The following is a 21502-nucleotide window of genomic DNA, read 5'->3' on the forward strand; positions in this document are numbered from 1 at the left end:
TATCAGACAAGGTAGAAATCAAGTCAAAAACATTAAGCAAGCAATTTATAATATTAAAAGATACAACTTGCAATAAAGATATAACAGTTATGAATATTCATAATAGCAACTTTAAAAAAGTATAAATTCCAGAATATACAAGAAAAACTAGGCAAAAATAAACTAACATTTTTAGACTTTAATTCAATTTGCAAAGCATGACTGATAAAGTACAAAAAAGAAGAGTAAGGAAAGAATAGAATATCTAAACTGACCAACAAAGAAGATTCGTTAGGTGTGTGTGTGTGTGTGTGTGTAGCCATATATATACATATATATATATATGTATATATAGATATATATATACGTATATAGATAGATAGATACATATATATAGATATATATATCAATTGCCATATCTTGATGTTACAAGATTTACCTCCTTTTCAAGTGTCTATAAAATATGAAAATTGGTCCACAAAGAATTCTCAATAAATTACAAAAATAGAAATAATACCTACAACATTCCCTGAACACCATAATAAAACCAAAAATTAAAAACAAAATCAAAAAACAAAACAACCTTTCTACACAGAAAATTTCTAACTGTTGCTTAAACAACTCTTGGGCCCATCTAAAAAATGCAATGACAGCCACACTTGCTTCAATGCCACCATGAGTATGTTACAGCAATAATGTGTGTACACAGCAGTTTATTCAATGCAGCATTGCTAATTAACCATTACACTCCAAAATGCTCCCATCAGCAGGAGTTCTCTTTAGATTTGTTCTGTCTTCCTAGTAAAATAAGAAATAAGGTCATCAGCTGAGAGTAATCATGGAGAAAGAAGTGCTGGAAATTTGAAGAGAGGAAAATGCATGAAATGGTCAACATGGGAGAGTTGGAGGAAAGACTGCTGATTATGAACTTCACGCTGGGTAAAGTTAGAAGTACAGATAAGGGAGTGATAGTGAAAAACTGATAGGAGGCCCAATGGACTTACACCTCTAGGAAGGCTGGTGAACTGTCAGAGTTGGGGTACTAGAAGAAGTAAGCTGGAAAGATCAGTGGCACTCAAAGAGTAAGATATCCGAAATGGAAATTATGGGATTCACTGAGGTACACAAGGTCAACAGTATGACAACGGGAGAGAGTGACTCAAATAGGATGGAAAACAAGATCCCTGAAGAGAGATTTAAAAAATATAATAAATAAATAAGAATCCAAGTAGAAGAAGAACTATTTAGGGGATAGTGAAATCAGAAAAATATTTGCCTAATATATTGTTTTGTAATGTATTTTAATATAATGTATTCTGTGGGACAGAATGATAGTGAACCAGAAGGTATATTTTTCAAGGAATATCTGAGGGCAATAGAAGAGTGAAGAAGTAATAGATGACACAGTCTAATGATGTAAGATTCAAAGGTGAGTGCTTTTAAGGAGGAAGAATGGAAATAGTGTAAAATGGCAATAAGAAGTAAGAAGAATACATATCCCACTTTCCACTCAGCTGCAACGGGGATTTTGAAAAGAAAACTGATCACTTGAAAGGACTGCAGGGGTAGAAAGGGAGCCTTCTGAGCACATCAAGGACTCTCTTGCTGCTCTGCAAGTGAGATTGCTCATTAAGACTACACAAGGACTCTAAAGAGTTGGATATAGCTGTCTGTACACAAAGGAGCCAAAAACTTGAGATAATACTGGCCAGAGTCAGAAATAGAATATGGTCTTCAATCTAAATAGGGACCATATGGTATGTGTAGACAAATTTTTTTAAAAATCTTGTGTTTGAAAATGTCATAAAGAATTCAAAAAAAAGAAAAAGTACCAGAAAAACAAAGAAGAGTATAGTACAAAAAGTCATATGCAGATCGGATCGTATCAGTCACCTTCACCCACCAGATACTAATCTCTTAAAAAAGCCAACAGACTATCTTCAGGAAGCTTACTTTAAAAGAATAATACACATATAGAGATCTTACAGTTAGATTAGAAACAGAACCCTGAAAAATGAAAATCCTGCAATCATGGAGAGCATAGTAAAGAGACTAGGTTAGTTTCAATTCTTGGTTCGTAAGTAAAATCCAAAGAAATAGCACCATCTGTTGGAATTTCTCATATTTATAAATATTCTCAATTCTTGAAAAATGTGTAACTGGTATGTAACATTTCCCCACTTTTAGCTAAGAAGATAAATATTAAAGGACAAAACCTAACACAAAATCAAAAGGTTTATATCAAAAAGTATTAATTCTTAGCTCATACTTCTGATTTCAAATAACTCATCATCTGACTAAATTCATATGAAGATTTTATTAAAGATAAAAATATTCTCAACTAATAAAGAAAAGAGTATATAGCTAATTTTCAAAGTAACTCACAGATATGGTATTCCTGTATGCTGCTCGTATAACCATATATTGCAGAATATCCAAATATTATGATCATGACAACATCTCTACTATCCAACTCCATAATGTGTGCTGAATGTCCCTCCACAGCATACTGCTGACCATGTCCAAGAACAGTAGGAGTCTTTGTACTCCATGACTGACTATGTATGTTAAAAACCCATAATTCATCTGTGACATTGCCATCATTTGTTTCAACTCTGCCTCCATACATAAAGATGTTTTCCTGTAAATTAAAAAAACATATATTAATAGCAAAATAGTTATATCTTAGCAATATAATTAAAAATAAAGGTTTAATTTAAATGTTAAACTCTAGTAATCACTCACAACATGCATAAGGCATAGTTTTTATTTATAGAAAGTCAAATGGGAATTAATGCTTTTACTTACAAGAAGGGGAAAAAAATCCATGCTTTCAAAAAGCTACTTTAAGAGACTTTATTTAAAACAGCTATATTAATATAGTTAAATTGACCACGTTTTTAATTATCTTAGTTGTTGAGTCCCTACTTCTTACACTTAAATTTTACCATCTATGTGTACTACTTTGTGCTATTCTCATTCACTTTTTTCATCAAGCACTGTCCACCAAAAAGGTAGACCACATTGGTACACTATGTGGAGTACATTTATATTACCATTTTTCACGGCTATGGGCAGATACTTTATAACACTTATAAATTATACAAAGAATTTCAATTACATATGACTGAAATGAGTAATACATAAATGACATACATCATCACTACCCTTGGAATAGAAAGGAATTCCATCAACCTAATAAAGAGCACCTAAGAAAAACACACAGCTAATATTACACTTAACAGTGAAAGACTGATGCTTTCCCATTAAGATCAGGAACAAGACAAAGATGCCCACTTTTACCACTTATGTTCAACATTGTATTGGAAGTTTTAGTCAAAGCAAAAAAGCAAAAACTGAAGAAAGGCATCCAGATTGGAAAATAAGTAATATTTTTCTAGCCATAGATGATATGAACTTGTACATAGACAATCCTAAGAAATATAAAAGACAATTAGATCTAATAACTGAATTCAGTAACATTGCAGAATACAAAATCAATGTATAAAAAAACTATTATATTTCTATACTCTTAAAATAAACAATCCAAAAATGAAACTAAGTAAACAATTCCATTCACAAAAGCATCAAAAAGAAAATGATACTTAGAAATAAATTTAACAAAAGAAATTACAAACTTTAACTCTGAAAGCTACAAAGCATTGTTGAAAGAAATTTTAAAAGATCTGAATGAACAGAAAGACATCCCGTGTTCACAGGTCAAACGACTTAATATAGTTAAGATGGCAGTAGTCTCCAAATTGATCTACAGATTCAAGGCAATCTCTTGGAGAGCTTCTTTGTAGAAATTGACAAGTTGGTTCCAAAATTCACATGGAATTGCAAAGAACCAAGAATATCTAAACAATCTTGAAAAAGAAGAATGTAACTGGAGGACTCACACTATTCGATTTCAAAACTTACTATAAAGGAAAAATAATCAAAATAATCAAAAATAATCAAAAATACTACAGGCATATAAATCAATAGAACTGAGAGTCCAGAAATAAATCCATATATCTAGGGCCAACTGCCACTTCACAAGAGAGCAAAGACTATTCAGGGGAAAAAGAATAGCCTCTTCAATAAATGGTATAAAGAAAACTAGATAGTCAACATGCAAAAGAATGAACTTAAACCCTTACTGCATACCATGTACAGAACTTAACTCAAAATGGATCAAAGACCTAAATATAAGAGCCAAACTATAAAATTCTTGAAAGAAACATGAGGTAAACCTTCATAACACTGGATTTGGCAAAGGATTCTTAAATGACACCAAAACACAAGCAACAAAAGAAAAACAATAATAAACTGGATTTCATCAAAATTAAAAAACTTTTGTGCTTCAAAAGACACTATCAAGAAAGTTCACAGAATGGGAAAAAAAATATTTGTAAACCATGTATCTGATAAGGGACTCATATCTAGAATACATAAATAACTCCTACTTCTCAATAGTAAAAAGACAATAACCCAATTAAAAAATGGGAAGGGGGAGTACCTGCGGGGCTCAGTCAGTAAAGCATCTGCCTTCAGCTTAGGTCATGATCCCAAGACCCTGGGATCCAGCCCTCCCCGCCTCCCACATACCCCCTCAGGCTCCTGCTCAGCAGGGAGTCTGTTTCCTCCTTTCCCTCTGCCCCTCCCCTCCCCACCACTCAAGCTCTGTCTCTCAAATAAATAAACAAAATCTTCAAAACATATAAAATAAAAATAAATTTAAAAATATAAACTGAGAAGAGGACTTGAATAGACACATTTCTCCAAAGAAAATACAAATAGGCAATAAGCACATGAAAAGATGACTCACATCATTAGTCAACAGGGAAATGCAAATCAAAACAAAATGTGATACCACTTCACCAGGGATGGCTATAATCAAACGGATATCAAATAACCAGTGTTGGCAAGGATGTCGAATAACTGGAAACTTCATATATGGCTGGTAGAAATGTAAAATGATGCAGCTACTCTGGAAAACAGTCTGGCAGTTCCTCAAAAAGTTAAATATAGAGTTACCATTTGACCCAGCGATTTCAATCCTACTTATATACCCAAGAGAAATATAAGCACATGTCCACACAAAAACATACACGAATGTTCACAGCAGCATTATCATAATAGCCAAAAGGTGAAAACAACTCAAATGCCCATCAACTGAGAAATGGATAAAGCAAATGTAATATACCCATAATAGATTATTTAGCCATAAAAATGAAATCTCAATACATGCTACAACATGCTAGTCACAAACCATATAGTACATAATTTCATTTACATGAAATGTCCAGAACAGACAAATCTATAGAGACAGGAAGTAAATTCATGATTGCTTAAAGCTGGGAGGATGAGGAGGTTTGGAGTAATAAAGGGTACAAGTTTCTTTGTGAGGTAATGAAAATGTTCTAAAATGGATTATACAACTGTGATTTTATACAAATCTGAAAAGATTGTTGCACAACTCTAACTAAACTAAAAACCATTCCAAACACACACTTTAGATGAGTGAACTGTATGGTATGTCAATTACATCTCAAAAGCTGTTACCAAAAAAATGCAATAAATCAAAACACTAAGACTAAAAACCAAGAAAGAAAGCATTTATATATACACAAACATATATACAGAGAGAGGTTTTTTTTAATCTTTAAAACATGCATATGTATAGAAAAAAGAGTTGAAGTTTATTCTTTACATTGTTCCTGTATTTTCCAAATTTTCTTAAATAAGCACAGAAAATATGTAAGTTTTTATTTGAAGGGTCTAGTCACAGACCACAAAATATATGAATCTTTGTTGATTCAAAATAAAAGCCAGTTAAGTAGCCTATCATTGTAATCATACTAAATTCATGAATTACACAAGAGTAACTGAGTACAGTACAATTCCTATCAAAATCTCAATGACATTATTGGAGAAACAGAAAAATCTAGCCTAAAATTCATATGGACTCTTAAGTGACCCTGAATAGGCAAAACAAACTTGAAAAACAAGATCAAAGCTGGAAGTCTCCTACTTTCTCATTTCAAAATTTATTACAAAACTATATCGGGCGCCTGGGTGGCACAGTCCTTAAGTGTCTGCCTTCGGCTCAGGGCGTGATCCCGGCATTCTGGGATCAAGCCCCACATCAGGCTCCTCCGCTAGAAGCCTGCTTCTTCCTCTCCCACTCCCCCTGCTTGTGTTCCCTCTCTCGCTGCCTGTCTCTATCTCTGTCAAATAAATAAATAAAATCTTTAAAAAAAAAAAACTATAATAATCAGGGGCGCCTGGGTGGTTCAGTCATTAAGCGTCTTCCTTGGGCTCAGGGGGTGATCCCAGGGTTCTGGGATCGAGCCCCACATCGGGCTCCCTGCTCTGCTGGGAGCCTACTTCTTCCTCTCCACTCCCTCTGCTTGTGTTCCCTCTCTCGCTGGCTGTCTCTCTCCATGTCAAATAAATAAATAAAATCTTTAAAAAAAAAAAAACTACAATAATCAAAAGTGTGTCATACTGGTACTGGTACACAGACATAGATCAAAAGAACAGAGAGCCCAGATATAAACCCTCACACATGTGGTGAAATGATTTTCAACAAGAACACCAAAACCATTCAATGAAGAAAAGACAGTCTTTTCAACAGATGGTGCTGGGAAAACAAAACATCTACATGCAAAAAAATGAAAGTGAAACCTTACCCTGCACCATAAACAAAAAAATTAACTCAAACTGGATTAAAGACCTAAATATAAAAGCTAAAACTTTAAAACTCTTAAAAGAAAACATAGGGAAAGGTCTTTATAACATTGGATTTGGCAATGATTTCTTGGATATGACACCAAAAGCCAGAGAACAAAAGAAAAAAAATAGCTAAATTGGACTATGCCAAAATTAAAAACTTTTGTGCATCAAAGAACATATCAACAGAGTGAAAAGACAGCCCACAGAATGGGAGAAAATATTTGCAAATCATATATCTGATAAGGGGTTAATATCTAGAATATATAAAGAACCTTCACAACTCAACAAAGAGACAACCTGATTTTTAAAAAGGGCAAAAGACTTGAATGTTTCTTTAGAGGAGGCATACAAATAGCCAATTAGCACTTGAAAAGATGTTCAACATTACTAATCATTAAAGAAAAGCAAATCAAAACGACAATGAGATACCATTTCACACAAGGTGACTATTATAAAAAAACAAAAACAAAACAAAAATAACAAGTGTTAACAAAGAAGTGGAGGAATAAGAACCCTTGTGCACTACTGGTAGGAATGTAAAATTGTGGCTATTACTGAAGAAAAAAAAAAAAACAGGAAACAACAACTGTTGACAAGAGTGTGGCAGAATTAGAACTCTGTGTGCTGCTGATGAAAATGTAAAATGGTGCATCTGCTATGGAAAACAATATGGCAATTCCTCAAAAAATTAAAAATAGAATTATGATATAGTCCAGCAACTCCTCTTCTAGCTATCTACCCAAAAAATGTAGAGCAGAGACTTAAATAGATAGTTATATACCCATGTTCACAACAGCATCATTCACAAGAGTCAAAAAGATGAAAGCAACCCAGGGGTCTATCAACGGATGAATGGATAAACAAAATCGGTATATCCATACAATGGAATATTATTCAGGCTTTAAAAATGTGAAAACTGAAAAAAGCAAATTAGAAAAAAAAATGGTTCATGAAAGTGTTGATTCTTAAATGCAAAGTTCCTAGATAAACGTAGTAACATAATCAGGGACCTTAATTTTTTAAAAAATTATCTTTATTTTCATTGTATTTAAAGCCTCTTGTTAGGATACCTGATTTAAGAACTTGACATATGTATAGGATCATAGTGAAATGGGGACTTGAGGTATTACCCTACATAAGTCTTGATCAGTTCTTTAATGTTTTAAAAGAAATTATTTTAAAGAATGGTAAGTTTCATAGTGAAATTGAAGGGAAGGTATAGAGATTTCCCATGTAGTTTCTACCCCACATTTGCATGGCTTCCCCCATTGTTGACATCCCCCTAGAATGGTACATGTGTTATAATTGATGAACCCATACTGACACATCATAATGACTCAAAGGTGTAAGGTGACATTAGCGTTCACTCCTGGTGTTGGCCATTCTGTGATTTGAACAAGGGTAGAGTGACCTGTATACCTCATCACGGTACCATACAGAGTATTTTCACTACCCTGAAAATCCTCTGACCTCCACTCATTCATCCCTACTCCACCTGACCCCCTGGCAACCACTGATCCTTTAACTGATTCCATAGTTTTGCCTTTCCCAGGATGCCTTAGTTCGTCATACAATGGCTTTTCAGATGGGCTCCTTTCACTTAGACATACACAAGATTCCTCTGTGTCTCTTCATGGCTTGATAGCTCATGGCTTTTTAGCACTGAGTAATATGCCATGGTCTGGATGGACCACACCTAGTGAAGGACGCCGTGATGACATACAAGCTTCGGCAGTTACGGATAAAGCTGTTACCGCATCCGCGTGCAGGTTTTGTGTGGACATACATTTTCAACTCCTTTTGGGAGAAATTTCAAGGAGGGTAATTGCTGGATCCTATTGCAAGAGTAGGTTTAGTTTCCTAAGCTGCTGCCAAGTTGTCTTCTCAAGTGGCTGCCCTGTGCTCCCTCCTGCACCCCCGCCCCAGCGACAGCTAACACTCCTGCTGCTCCACATGCTGGCCAGCATTTGCTGTTGTCAGCGGTCGGGATTGTCACCATTCTAACAGGTGTGGAGTTGTATCTCGTTTTATTTATTTTATTTTTTTTTTAATTGTGGGTCCTTTGAATTTATTTTTTTATAATAATTTTTTATTATGTTATGTTAGTCACCATACAGTACATCCCTAGTTTTTGATGTAAAGTTCCATGATTCATTACTTGCGTATAACACCCAGCGCACCACGCAATATATGCCCTCCTTAATATCCATCACCTGCCTATCCCAATGCCCCACCCCCCTCCCCTCTGAAGCCCTCAGTTTGTTTCCCAGAGTCCATAGAGGGAACGATATTCTAGCATATACTACATGGATGAACCTTGCAGGCATTATGCTAAATGAAATAAGCCAGTCAATACACAAATACTGTATGATTCCACTTATATGAGGTACCTGGAGTAGTCAAATTACAGAGACAGAGAATAGAATGGTAGTTGCCAGGGGCTGGGGAAGGAGATGGGGAGTTACTGTGTAATGGGTATAGAGCGTCATTTTTGCAAGATGAGAAAAGGTCTGGAAATAATGGTGGTAATGGTAATACAACAATTTGAATATACTTAATGTCACTGAAACTACATTTAAAAATGGTTAAAATGGTAAATTTTATGTTATGTGTACTTTACTATAATTTTTAAAAACTGATTAACCTAAGGGGTACCTGGGTGGCTCAGTCAGTTAAGCAACTGCCTTCAGCTGGTCATGATCCCAGGGTCCTGGGATTGAGCCCCACAGCATGTTCCGTGCTCAGAAGGGGAGTCTGCTTCTCCCTCTTTCTATCCCTCCCGCTGCTCTCTCTCTGACCCATTTTCTCTCTTTCAAATAAATAAATAAAATCTTTAAAAAAAAAACTGATTAACCTGATGACTAGGTATAAAGCTATGAGCCATGGACAAAAACTCAATCTCCATTTCTTCTTATGTTCAATGGAAAACTGGACTAAGATCTATTTTTTTACTAAAGTATTATATGAGCTTGTGACATCTCAACTTATTGTGATCTATGATCTATTGTTCTCATTAAGTACCTGAAATAAAACTGAGATTTAGTATTTTTTTCCTCAAAGGTAAACTCAAAAAAAAAAAAAAAAACACCAATGATTAGAATTTGAAAAGCATGATCCATACCTGATATAAAGCAAGAGAGTGTCCATATCTCTGGAGAGGACCCCTTGATAGACTTCCTACATTCCATATACTACTTTCCAAATTGTAACTACAAGCAAAAAAAAAAGAAAAATGCTTTATAAGCTAAGATTCATTTTTGGTTTTTTAATTTGCATATGCTTTCCTCACTTATATTCAAATATTCATTAAATTCAAAAATAATTATAACTAATAATCTCATAATTTTATGTACCATATTAGAAATTTTTAATAAAGACTCATTCAAGACATACCTACTCTAAATTAGAATTCAATCACCTAAATGTGTAATATACATTAATTTGACTAGGCTATTTATTACTAGAATTAATTTGTTCAATTATCTTTAACAATTTCAACCAACTGATTAGCCTAGATAGTAAGGGAGTTATTCTGCATTTTCAATTTTTTTTTTAAGCCAGCTTTTTCTTTTCAAAATAGATGAAAATTCTCTCCATTTTTACAAGAGCCATTCGCTTTATGTATTCACTTGTATTCTTTTACACAGACTAAGCCTAGCATTATATAAATTAACTAAGAAGTATGCATTTCCTATGCCAAATATAACACGTCCATAGATCACTTTCTGAAATAAAATCAATCTAGTAAGAAAGAAGCTTCTGTAAAAATAAAGTACTTACTGGATTACAGGATAAAAAAAGAAAATTAATATTTGTTCTAAAAATATTTATGTGAAAACAGAAGTTCCAAACTATGAATCTCAAATGCTTATCCAACAGAACTCCACCGTCACACTCTACACTCAAAAGTTCCCCAATTTGCCAAAACATACAAAGGGAAGCACCCAGCTAAGAATTGGCTAGATCATTGTTTAAGAAGCTCATTATCAATTATTTCCCCTCATCTCTTTCTTCCTTCATCAAGAAAGGTAAGAGAGCTCCCTTCACACACACACACACACACACACACACACACACACACACACACACAAAGAAAGGGTTACCAAAAATTGTCTTCTATATTTTGTTTAACTTATTTCCTACCTTGGAATTATAAAATACATGTGTATGACATAAATGAGGAAACACAATCAACCTACCACATCTGCACCCAACACACTGCTTTCCACCAACTTACCATAAATTAGGGCCCAGCAAACTATTTCTGTAAAGGGCCAGACAGTAAATATTTTAGGCTTTGTGTACCACATTGATCTAAAACATCCTTCTTCGGTTCTTTTCTACAGCCCATTAAAAATGCAAAACCATTCTTAGCATCTAGGTCCTCGGCCCCTCCTAAGCAATCGGCTGTTGCCTGCTATCAATAAACTCTATTTGTTCTCCTGGCGCAGATCCCACAACATTCTAGCAGTTCTCCCATCTCTTTCCTACATCACTACTTTCTGGTCTTACTAGAGAATTCCCATCAGCACAAAAACATGATGTTATTTTTCCCCACTTACAAAAAAAGAAAAAGAAAAATTTCTCCTGACCTCACTGCTACCCCTTCAAGCTATCACCCCACTTCTTTACTACCCCTTTTCTTCCTTGCCCCTCCCTGCACCTCTCCACTTTCTCTTCAGCTAACTCCAAGTAAGCTTTTAAAAACATCACTCTAGCAAAACTGTTTTTATTAAACTCAACTTCTTCCTGCTAAATCCCTGGCTGCTTCTCAGTCCTAATTTTCCTTGACCTGGTTAATCACTAGCGTTTGACACTGCTAATCAATCCTTCCTCCTCATAGTCTCTTCCCTTGCCTTCAAAGACACCACACTCTCCATTTTCTACCTCACTGGCCACTCCTTTTCAGCCTCCTCTGCTAGTTTCTCCTCTTTTCCCCGACCTCCTAGTGATATAGTGCTTCAGGCTCAGTTCTTGGTCCTCTTCTCCACCTAGAATTCATTCCCTTGATGATCTCATCCTCACTCAAGCCCTGTTTCTACTCTTCCTCCCAATCCCAGTATATTCTTAACAAAGTAGGCATAGTGACTCCTTTAAAATATGTCAAAGCATGCTCAAAGATTCCCATGACTCTCAAAAGATCTATAACATTCTACATGATCTGTCTCTCCCCCCAACTATCCCAACGATTTCATGCTTCCCTCTTATGTATTCCGTGAAAGTCACAGGGGCCTCCCTGTTGCTGCCTGAACTCTCTAAGTAGCTCCCATATTAAGACTTTTGTCTGGCTCTTTTCCCTGCCACCAGATAACTGCACTGCCAGTGCTTAATCTCCTTTAAGTCTGTTCAGTTATCACCTTTCCCGTGATGCGTACCTTGACCACTACATTTATAACTGTAGCTCTCTCCTCTTTGCACTTTGTGATTTGCTTATCCTATCTTGGTATCTATCTCTATAAAGTGCATATATACAATTTACTTACAATGTACTTATTTATTATGGTAATTATATTTCCTCACTAACTCCATAAAGATAGGGACATTTATTATGTCCACGGATATACCCCAAGTAACAAGCATACCGTAAATATTCAAAACAGTTTGCTATGCCCATAAATACATGTTAATTCTCACTAATGTCAATATATATGTTCTGTCAAATATTTTAATTTAATATACTAATACAGAACTTTTATATTCTACTGAATAATTTTGTCTTAAAATGTAACATCTAGGGGCACCTGGGTGGCTCAGTCAGTTAAGCATCTGCCTTCAGCTCAGATCATGATCCCAGAGTCCCAAGATCGAGTCCCACATTGGGCTCCCTGCTCAGCATGGAGTCTGCTTCTCCCTCTGTCTCTCTCCCCAGTCGTGCTCTCTTTCTCTCTCTCAAATAAATAAAATCTTTCTTAAAAATGCTAAATATTTTTTTTAAATGTAACATCTATACCTCAATTAAATTCTATAGAAGATAATCTGACTTATGACTGACATCACTTCTAAAAGCTAGTAAATATCCTTACCTACCTGCAACTGAACTACATTCAGAATAATAAAAAAAAAAAATCTCTAACCTGTGAAAACAGCAACCAGGTTACTTCTAATCTGACACCTCAAGGCTTACTACAAAACTAAACACTATAAGCAAAGAACCAGGTTGCAGACAAAAAAAAAAAAAAAAGTTAAACTATCTGAATCAAATGAGAAATATATAAGTTCAAGAGAGTATCAAGTGCTATTCACCACTTAATTTTAAATATGCTACTAAACTTGTAGAGAACACAAACTTTTAAGATTCCCATGTTTCCCTAACACTGTACTCCATCTTCACAACTCCACTTTGCAAATACTACAATTTAATTCAAAGTTTTATTTTCATAGACTTTTCATTTTCATTAATCACAGTTAATTTCCTTCTCGTTTCCACACTTAAAATCTTACTATTTCTTCAGGTTCTTTTTTTATCTTAAAAACTCGTTTAATCCCACCAACTCACCTTCAGTTCTTTCTAGAATATTTTATCCTTCATATATTGTGATACATAATTCTAATTCTTCACTTATTTACCTATAACTCTTCCTTTCCTTCCTCTCCAGAGGAAAAATAAAGTCTTATTTTAGACTTTAGTTCCAATCGTATTCAATCATAGTTTTAAAGCAATCTCCTCTTAAACACAGACTTTTTTATATTCTCCAAATTAACAAGGTTAATATTTTCAGTTCGTAGGGTTGCCAGATAAAATATAGGATGCTCAGTTAAATCTGAATTTCAGAAAAGCAACCAACAAATTTTTAGTGTATGTATGACCCATGCAATGTTTGGGACAAAAGCAAAAATACGTATTTTAAAAATTATATGTATATTGCATATTGCAAAGAGCCTACATGCAATATATACGATGTTACAATGAATACTAACAAGGTCAGTTCTGATTGGTTAATGCCCAAGTTGTACCAGTTATATTATTATATTGCAAACAACACTGATAATCAAATTACTCCTTCTATTTCCTCTTTTATTCTGTTAATAGATGGATGATAAAATACAATCAGCAGCTGAAAAAAAAGTCAGATAAAGCTGCCACCCATGTGATTTCTCATATCATTCAATCATGCAGAGAATAATCTCCATTGCGCCAATAGCAAATGAATGATTTATTTTATAATACTGGCACTGTGTTCCCAAAAGCTTGTAAAGTAAAAGCTCAGGTAACTTAAAACTTACGGAACAAACTGAAAATATTTTTATATAAGCAATTACACTTCATTCTAAAAGAAAAATAAAAGGTGGCAGGATTTTTAATGTCTAATACAGGCATGGCCCCCTACTTATTTGAAGTTAATATTTTCATACTAAGAATTTGTGAAAAGCACTCTCTAGAGAGGTAATGAAATTTCTACAAAACTAACCTAGATGCACAATGACAAAAAATTAACTATGGATATATTTAGTTCATATATTCTCAAATCAGTCCCACGTAGGAAGTAGATACTATCACTGATACAACCATTTATAAATTTGGACAGCAATAAAGTAAGACATTTAGTATAGTCTTATTACCAAAATAATCCAAAAGATTATGAACATCTAAAAAAAAAAAAACTTACTTCAGGACCATTTGAAAAGAACTGTAGTTAAAAGTATATCCACCAATCACCCACATAAATTTCCCATGTAAAACTGCTTTATGGGAAGCCCGACCTACAGAAGGACTGAAGGGTTTAACATTTGGCAGAATCCAGTAAGACTCAGTAGAGGGAACATTCAAAGAACAATCAGGACCTATCAAAAAAAAAAAAAAAAATCAAACACACTGCATTAAACAAAGACCTTAGATTATAGAAACAGAATATATGGATTAAGAGAATTTAAGAATTCAATGCTCATGATATTAGTAAATGCAATATACATAACAAATGGTCTGAAGTATAACTTACAGGAAAAATTCTAAGAGCAAAAGTAATGCCTACAGGGAAAAAATTCATATACCCAATCAGACATAAATACCACAACCTCAAAGAATCATTTAAATAATATAAAATTTCGTATTTACTTTAGTATGTTACTAGAATGTTAGACTGCAAATCAATGTACTCAAATCCTGATTTGGTCACTGACTACAAGTGTGACCTTGGGCAAGTCTGTTTCCCTCTCCCATCATCAATCCTTCATCTATAAAATAGAAATAACAATCAATCCCCTAAAGATTATTATAAATTTTTAAAAGACAGTGGAAATGAGAGCATTTACAAATTATAAACTATTAAACAAATACAAAAAATAAAAATTACATTTCTTCTTAGTATCATTATTATTAAGAACAACCAAAATTGGCAGTTGTAGGAAGGCTTATTATCCTCAAAAGAAAAAATTATTATGCATAATAAAATAAAAAGTATTAATAAGTGCAGGATAACTTATATAACTTTAAGTTAAAAACACTGCCTTTACCGACTCATCATTCATGTTACTCATGAGACTTGGTTTCCTCATCTGTAAAATGTAGGAGACTAGCCTAGATCAGGTTTCTCAGACTTAACTAATTGAAGGAATGCTCCTGAAGGAAATATATTTTCACCAAACTTAAGGTTCATAAATTATTTTAATTCTAAGGAAACTAAAATACACTCAAACAAAACTAAATATAAATTCCTTATGTTTGAAGTTCTTTTATAAATATAAAACCAACAAAAATTTATAAATTGTATATAAACAAACATAAAATCAATAAAACTAATGTTTACTTAATATGATAGTGACATTGTTTTGTTCAAAGTAAATCACTGGTCCCTATTGAAAATGATATTACTATAGCACTTTTTTAACATAACCTTAGCATACCTATATTATATTGACATAATTCTCCCATCACTTTTCTTTCCTTTACCTTTAATAAATATTTTAAATTCATATAATATGCCATATTATCATTTGAACTTCACTTCACAAAAGCATCAGAACACCTCAGTAATATTCTTTTTAGCCTATAATAAGCAATATTATTTGGTCCCAAATTGATAGTCAACAGGAATGTTGACATGGCAATCAAGTGATATTTTTACTCAATTATGAGATCAATCACTTGGCTTAAATGTGTTAATATCAAAAAATTTTAGATTATCTTGAATCACAAAATTTTAAAACTTCCCAACAGACCCTGATGTGAGAAACATTAACGTATACAGTTTCCATTTGTTTATTTGTTCACTCACCCATGCATTCATTCATCTTCAAAGTCCTTTTCAATGCTTACAAGCTATGAGTGTATTTTTCAGGTACAAACTAGGTAGCATTCTAGATTATCTCTTTGATAATGACATAATCGTTTAAATCAGATACAGAAAATGTTACTATTTCTAAGTGAAAAGACTATGAACTATTCCTTGGTAACTGAAGAAATTTAAGGAACATACTGCTGTCAAAAAAATTTTTTTAATTCCAATTCTAAATCACTTAGAATTCATTTAATTCAGGTTGGCAAACAACCCGCGAGCAAACTCCAGCCCACTATCTGTTTTTGCAAACAAAATTTTATTAGAACATAGCATGCTCATTCATTTAAGTATCATCTATGACTGCTTTTGCACTAGTAGAGTTGAATACTTGCAACATAGATCATATAACCTACAAAGCCAAAACTCACAGAAACAGTTCACCAATCTCTAATTAAACTAAAGAGAAATGAGATCATATGGACATTATATATAAGTAATATATCCATTGGTATGAAATTTTGTGGCTTGTTTTCTTAAAAAGGAAATGTAGATTTATTTAAATTACGTAAGTCAGGAATAATAAAGCAAATAGGGTAAAATGTTAACAGTAGGTGAATCTGGGTAAAGGGCACTTGGATATTCTTTGTATTATTCTTATTCTTGCAACTTTTCCATAAATTTAAAACTTTCTAAATAAAAACTTAACAACAGTCTACCACCTAAACGGCACGGAGTCGGGAGCAAATACCTGGGTATTACTTCACAAAGAGCTTGATAAAGAATTAACAGCATGTAAAACTCTTGAGAGTCAGAACTATATTTAAAGCAGTAATATGTTTATGAAATCTGTGCTAAAGCAAAATATTTCAGAGCAGGTTTGTGGTAGGCTAAATAATGCCCCCACCCGAAGAAATCTAGGTCCTAATCACTGAAACCTGTGAATGTTACACCTTATCTGGCAAAAGGAACTTTGAAGATATGACTAAATTAGAAATCAAGCTGGGAAGTTTATCTGGATTAGCCAGGCAGGCTCTAAATATAATTACAAGTGTCCTTACAGAGAGGGAGATCTGAATACAGAAGAAGAAAGCAAAATGACCACTGAAGTTAGCGGTGCAGCAAGCTTTGAAGACTGAAGAAGGGAAAAGTCCTGGGAACTGCAGCCCTAAGAGCTGGAGAAGTCAAGGATACAGATCTTTTCATAGAGCCTCCAGAAGGAGTGTGACCCTGCAACTCCTGAGATTTTACCCAGTGAAACTGACTTCACACTTCTTATCTCAGAATGGTAAGAGATTAATAAATGTCTATTGTTTTTCTTAAAACAGCAGTTACAAGAAACTAACACATAGCTAAATTTATTAATTTATTTAAATATTGTTATTTAATACAGAAAAACAGGATTCTAGAGGTTTTTAAAATTTTACTCAGTAATCTAAAATATCTAATTTTCTACACAAAATAGCAGTCAAAATTCTTCTTATCTTTGTTACTACTGTACCTTATATTAACTTCTAGCAATTATTAGAAGGAATGTCTATAGTCAAACTCTACAGATTGTCTTTATTTTGTTCTAAATTAGTAAGTTTATAAATAGAATGAGACTTATGAATATGGCTTAAAATTTAAGGAAAATTAGGTATCTTAATTTGCAGCCTTCTGCATTCTATAACTAAAATAATTAAAAATGTCATTTTATAGGGTGCCTGGGTGGCTCAGTTAAGCATCTGACTTGGGCTCAGGTCATGATCTTGGGTCCTAGGATCAAGTCCAACATCGGATTCACCCTGCTCAGCAGGGAGTCTACTTGTCTCTGACCCCCTGCTCATTCCGTCTCTCTCAAATAAATGAAGTCTTTAAAAAAATGTAATTTTATAAACTGAATATTAATTTAAAACACAAATAACTATAAAGAATACATTATATACAAAGCCTTTGCCATCCATTAAAAAATCTAACATTGATATCTACATTTAAGGCCCTCCAAGACTCCCTTTTTATTTTTTATTTATTTTTTTAGAGGGTGGGGGAGGGGCAGAGGGAGAGGAAGAGAGAGAATCTTAAGCAGGCTCCACACTTTGGGCAGGGCTCAATCTCATGACCCTGAGATCATGACCTGAGCCAAATCAAGAGTAGAATGCTTAACTAACTGAGTCACCTAGGCACCCAAGACTCCCTTTTTATAAAAATATATCCATGAAAAGTCCTCTATCTACCACTTCCTAATGTGGCCCCTCCTGCAACTTCTCCACATTAACTCTCCCTGCTTAACTTCTCTCTATCAATACGGGAATCTCCTCAAGGTATGCAGACCTCAGCTGTCTGGAAAAGGATGTAATAAACTAATTCACGTTACAGTGAGGATTTCATAAAGCTTTAATACACCACCTTTTCCACACGTTATGTGTCGTTTAATAACCCAAAGAGCATAAATGAATTTCTAATGCTGTAACTTTAGGCATTAGTAAAGGCTGCTGAGATTTTTGAGGGGAAAAAGCTAGTCTACAATCATAGAGAGTAGAATTATACTCTGATCCCTCCCAAATGTGTATCTCCAGCCCCACAACCCCTCTTGAATTTCAGATTCAAAGACAAACTGCCTACATGACATCTTCACGTGGGTGTCTAATAAATCATCTCAAACTTACCATGTCCAAAACTAAAATCCTAACTCTTCCCTTTCAAATCTGCTCCCTCACCAGTATTTACCATCTCAGGAAATTGCACGTCCATTCACCTCACTGCTCAGGGCAAAGACCATGGGGCTTTTCCTGAGTTCTTTCTTTCCCCCCACACTCCATATCCAATCCAACAAATCCTGGACTGACATTCATTAGGTATGCAAGTGTACAGCCTTTCTGATTATTAAAATATGGAAAGGTTTCAAAATAAGTAGACGCTGCCTCAAGTACCTGGCCTTCCCTCCCAGTTCCCCTGGCCCCTTCCTGAGGTAATCCAAACCTCTCCAATCAACAACCAAAGGTGTGACGCCTGGCACAGCATGGCTCATCCAGGATCTTGCTCCAGTCCTAAGGCCAGCATCCATTCTGACTGGGTAGTGTCTGAGTATCTGTACTTTACCAATTATAAACATCTTTCAATTCTGTCACTTCTACTAGACACCAACCACCAATTCCTTCCTTTACAACTACCATCCTAGTCCAAGCCACCGTGCACTCACCTGGACTATTTGGAACAACAGTCTCCATTCTGGTTCCCTTCTCATCACATTCAACTCTCCACAATGAAACCAGAGTGATTAAAAATATAAATTCACTCCTATCATTCTCCTAATCAAAATCTTTCAATGGTTTCCTACACTCAAACAAAATGAAAAATTCCTAACATAGCTTACAACCCCTATATAAGTGGCCTCAGTATATACTTACTGAGTGAATGAATGAAAATAACCTTAGAGCTATAAAGATTAAAAGCATGAGCTATGAAGTAAACCTAGCTTTCTACTTATTAGATATGAAACCTTGGACAAGTTACTTCTTCAAGCTTCAGATTATATCAGAAGAGCATAGGATTCCAAGAAGATAATATGAGATTATACTTAAAATTAAATAGTATAATAAATCTCCCTTATAGTAATCCTATTCTTATTAAGTCAATCCCTTTATTTTATATATAAGAAAATTAAGTCTACCTGAGACAATCTATTTTAATAAAGCCTAGTGTCATTAGATATTACAAATATACATGTCAAAGAAAAAAGGAAAATTACAAGTAAAAAATTCCTATAATCCCAGGGGCACCTGGATGGCTCAGTTAGGCATCTCACTCTTGATTTTGGCTCAGATCATGATCTCAGGGTCATGATCTCAAGATCGTGAGATCAGCCCCAAGTCAGGTTCCACACTGGGCAGGGAGCCTGCTTGAGATTCTCCCTCTGCCCTCCCCACCTCAACTCCACTCTCTCTCAAAAAAAAAAAAAAAAAAAAACCTATAATTGCAGGAAAATCAAATTGAGAAAAAATTGCAAAGATAAAACCTAGAACAAAGAAAGAACTACAAAGTTTTTAAAGTTCTTCCAAAGTAATTCCAGACTACTAAATTATATTTCTTCCTTTCCAAAGTATTCTAATTATTTTGCACTGGAAAAGTTTTTCTAAAGGAATCTATCTCTAATTTTTTGAGAATCAATACAAAAAAATATATTTGTTTTACACAAATGAAAGTTATAAAATAACTTTGCTTCCATATAAAGAAAGATAAAAATTTAAAGTCTTCAGATGAGTGAAACAGCAATTCCCCAAAGGTCCCAAAATTATGAATAGATTTATATACAAATTTTCGATGTTACTAGTGAACCTGTAATTGCTATGTCCAAAGATGCAGAAAGGAAAACCTAGCAGTAAAATTTGATCTCTACCAACAAGGAGGGAAATGAATTGCTCCTTACTGATTAATAACTTAACAGCATGCTTTGATTTCTAAACACAAGAATAACTCTGAGTGGAGTTTCTCTGTACCATTTAAAGCTAGAAAAGAAGCCAAAAAGTTATCCAGTCAAGTAGGATTGATTTCAGGGGAAAAATTAATCTCTCTCTAGAATTTTGGACTTCTTGATACAGTTTTAGCTCATACTTTTAATTCTTATTTAATCTAAGTCATCATGAAAAAAATATTTTACTATTAAGGTGGTATAGACTTAAAGGGCCAAATTATATTTCTTTTCTTTTTTCAGTTCTCAATTAAAAACACTAAATAAATGCTAACTTTGAACTGTGCCAAATGTAGATTGTTAAGCCAAATTTCTATCAATACCTCTATATTGCAAATATCACTTTGGCATTTTAAATAGCTAGTAACAGAAATATATAATACATATACATATGTATATACACATTTATATACGCCCTCTAATAGTATCTCTGGTATAGTGTATCAGCTAGATTTCTTTGGTTGTACACCACAGAAACTAATTTTGACTACCTTAAGGAAAAATGGGAATTATTGGACAAATTCGGAGAATTTCAAAATGAGGTTACAAAATCAAGTTTAGAATAGGCAGGTATCTGGATTTATCATCCCATCAAGACTAGTCTCACTAAATGAAAGGCAATTTCCCAAAAAGAAATTGGATTGCTAATAGAAAAGGGAAAAATACGCTGAGAAGGGAAATTTTAAGAGAGGTGTATGTAACTTATTGTAATCATTCCAGAAATAATTTTATGACTTAGTATGTGCCCTGAATCCGAAGTTCTCCAAGTAAAAGGCAAAACAAGGTAACAAGAGTAAGAGTCATTTTCTAACACCACTGAAAAATCTGATTTTGTTTCAGTATCTGAAATATTATAAACATTTTCTTGGCCCATTAAACCAATCTCCAAAGGCCAGGCATGAATTCAGTGTATTTTAAATGTTCACAGCTGTTTTGACAATATTTTAATTTTATAGAACAATGAATTGTGTGAGTAGTAATCATTATACTGTTCTGTTCCAAGAATATTTGGTTCTCTCAGTTCAGGTCAATGATGCAATTATAATATAGAAAGGAACTGTCCTGTTAGCAAAGAAAAGTGCTTTTCAATGTATTATTTTGAGTCGTGGAAGGCTTAAAACAAAGCTTTATGGATGTT

The 21502-nt window shown here is 34.0% G+C and overlaps 1 protein-coding gene across 7 annotated transcripts in view; it reads right to left on the minus strand.

The window, feature by feature from the left end:
* The window catches only part of ATRNL1 (attractin like 1), a 747087-nt gene that overhangs the window by 680272 nt on the left and 45313 nt on the right, over nt 1-21502 (minus strand). For all 7 annotated transcript variants that reach the window (XR_015724716.1, XM_045803217.2, XM_045803216.2 and 4 more), the window contains exons 6-8: nt 14310-14484; nt 9824-9911; nt 2365-2620 (exon numbers count right to left, since the gene is read on the minus strand). Coding sequence is in view for 6 of the 7 variants with exons in the window: in XM_045803217.2 (XP_045659173.2) it covers nt 2365-2620; nt 9824-9911; nt 14310-14484 (519 nt within the window). In the remaining variant the exon portion in view is untranslated. The remainder of the gene's footprint in view (nt 1-2364; nt 2621-9823; nt 9912-14309; nt 14485-21502) is intronic.

This window comes from Ursus americanus, chromosome 6 (assembly GCF_024610735.1).
Source record: "Ursus americanus isolate L20-20 chromosome 6, mUrsAme1.1.p, whole genome shotgun sequence".
Classification (NCBI taxonomy): domain Eukaryota; kingdom Metazoa; phylum Chordata; class Mammalia; order Carnivora; family Ursidae; genus Ursus; species Ursus americanus.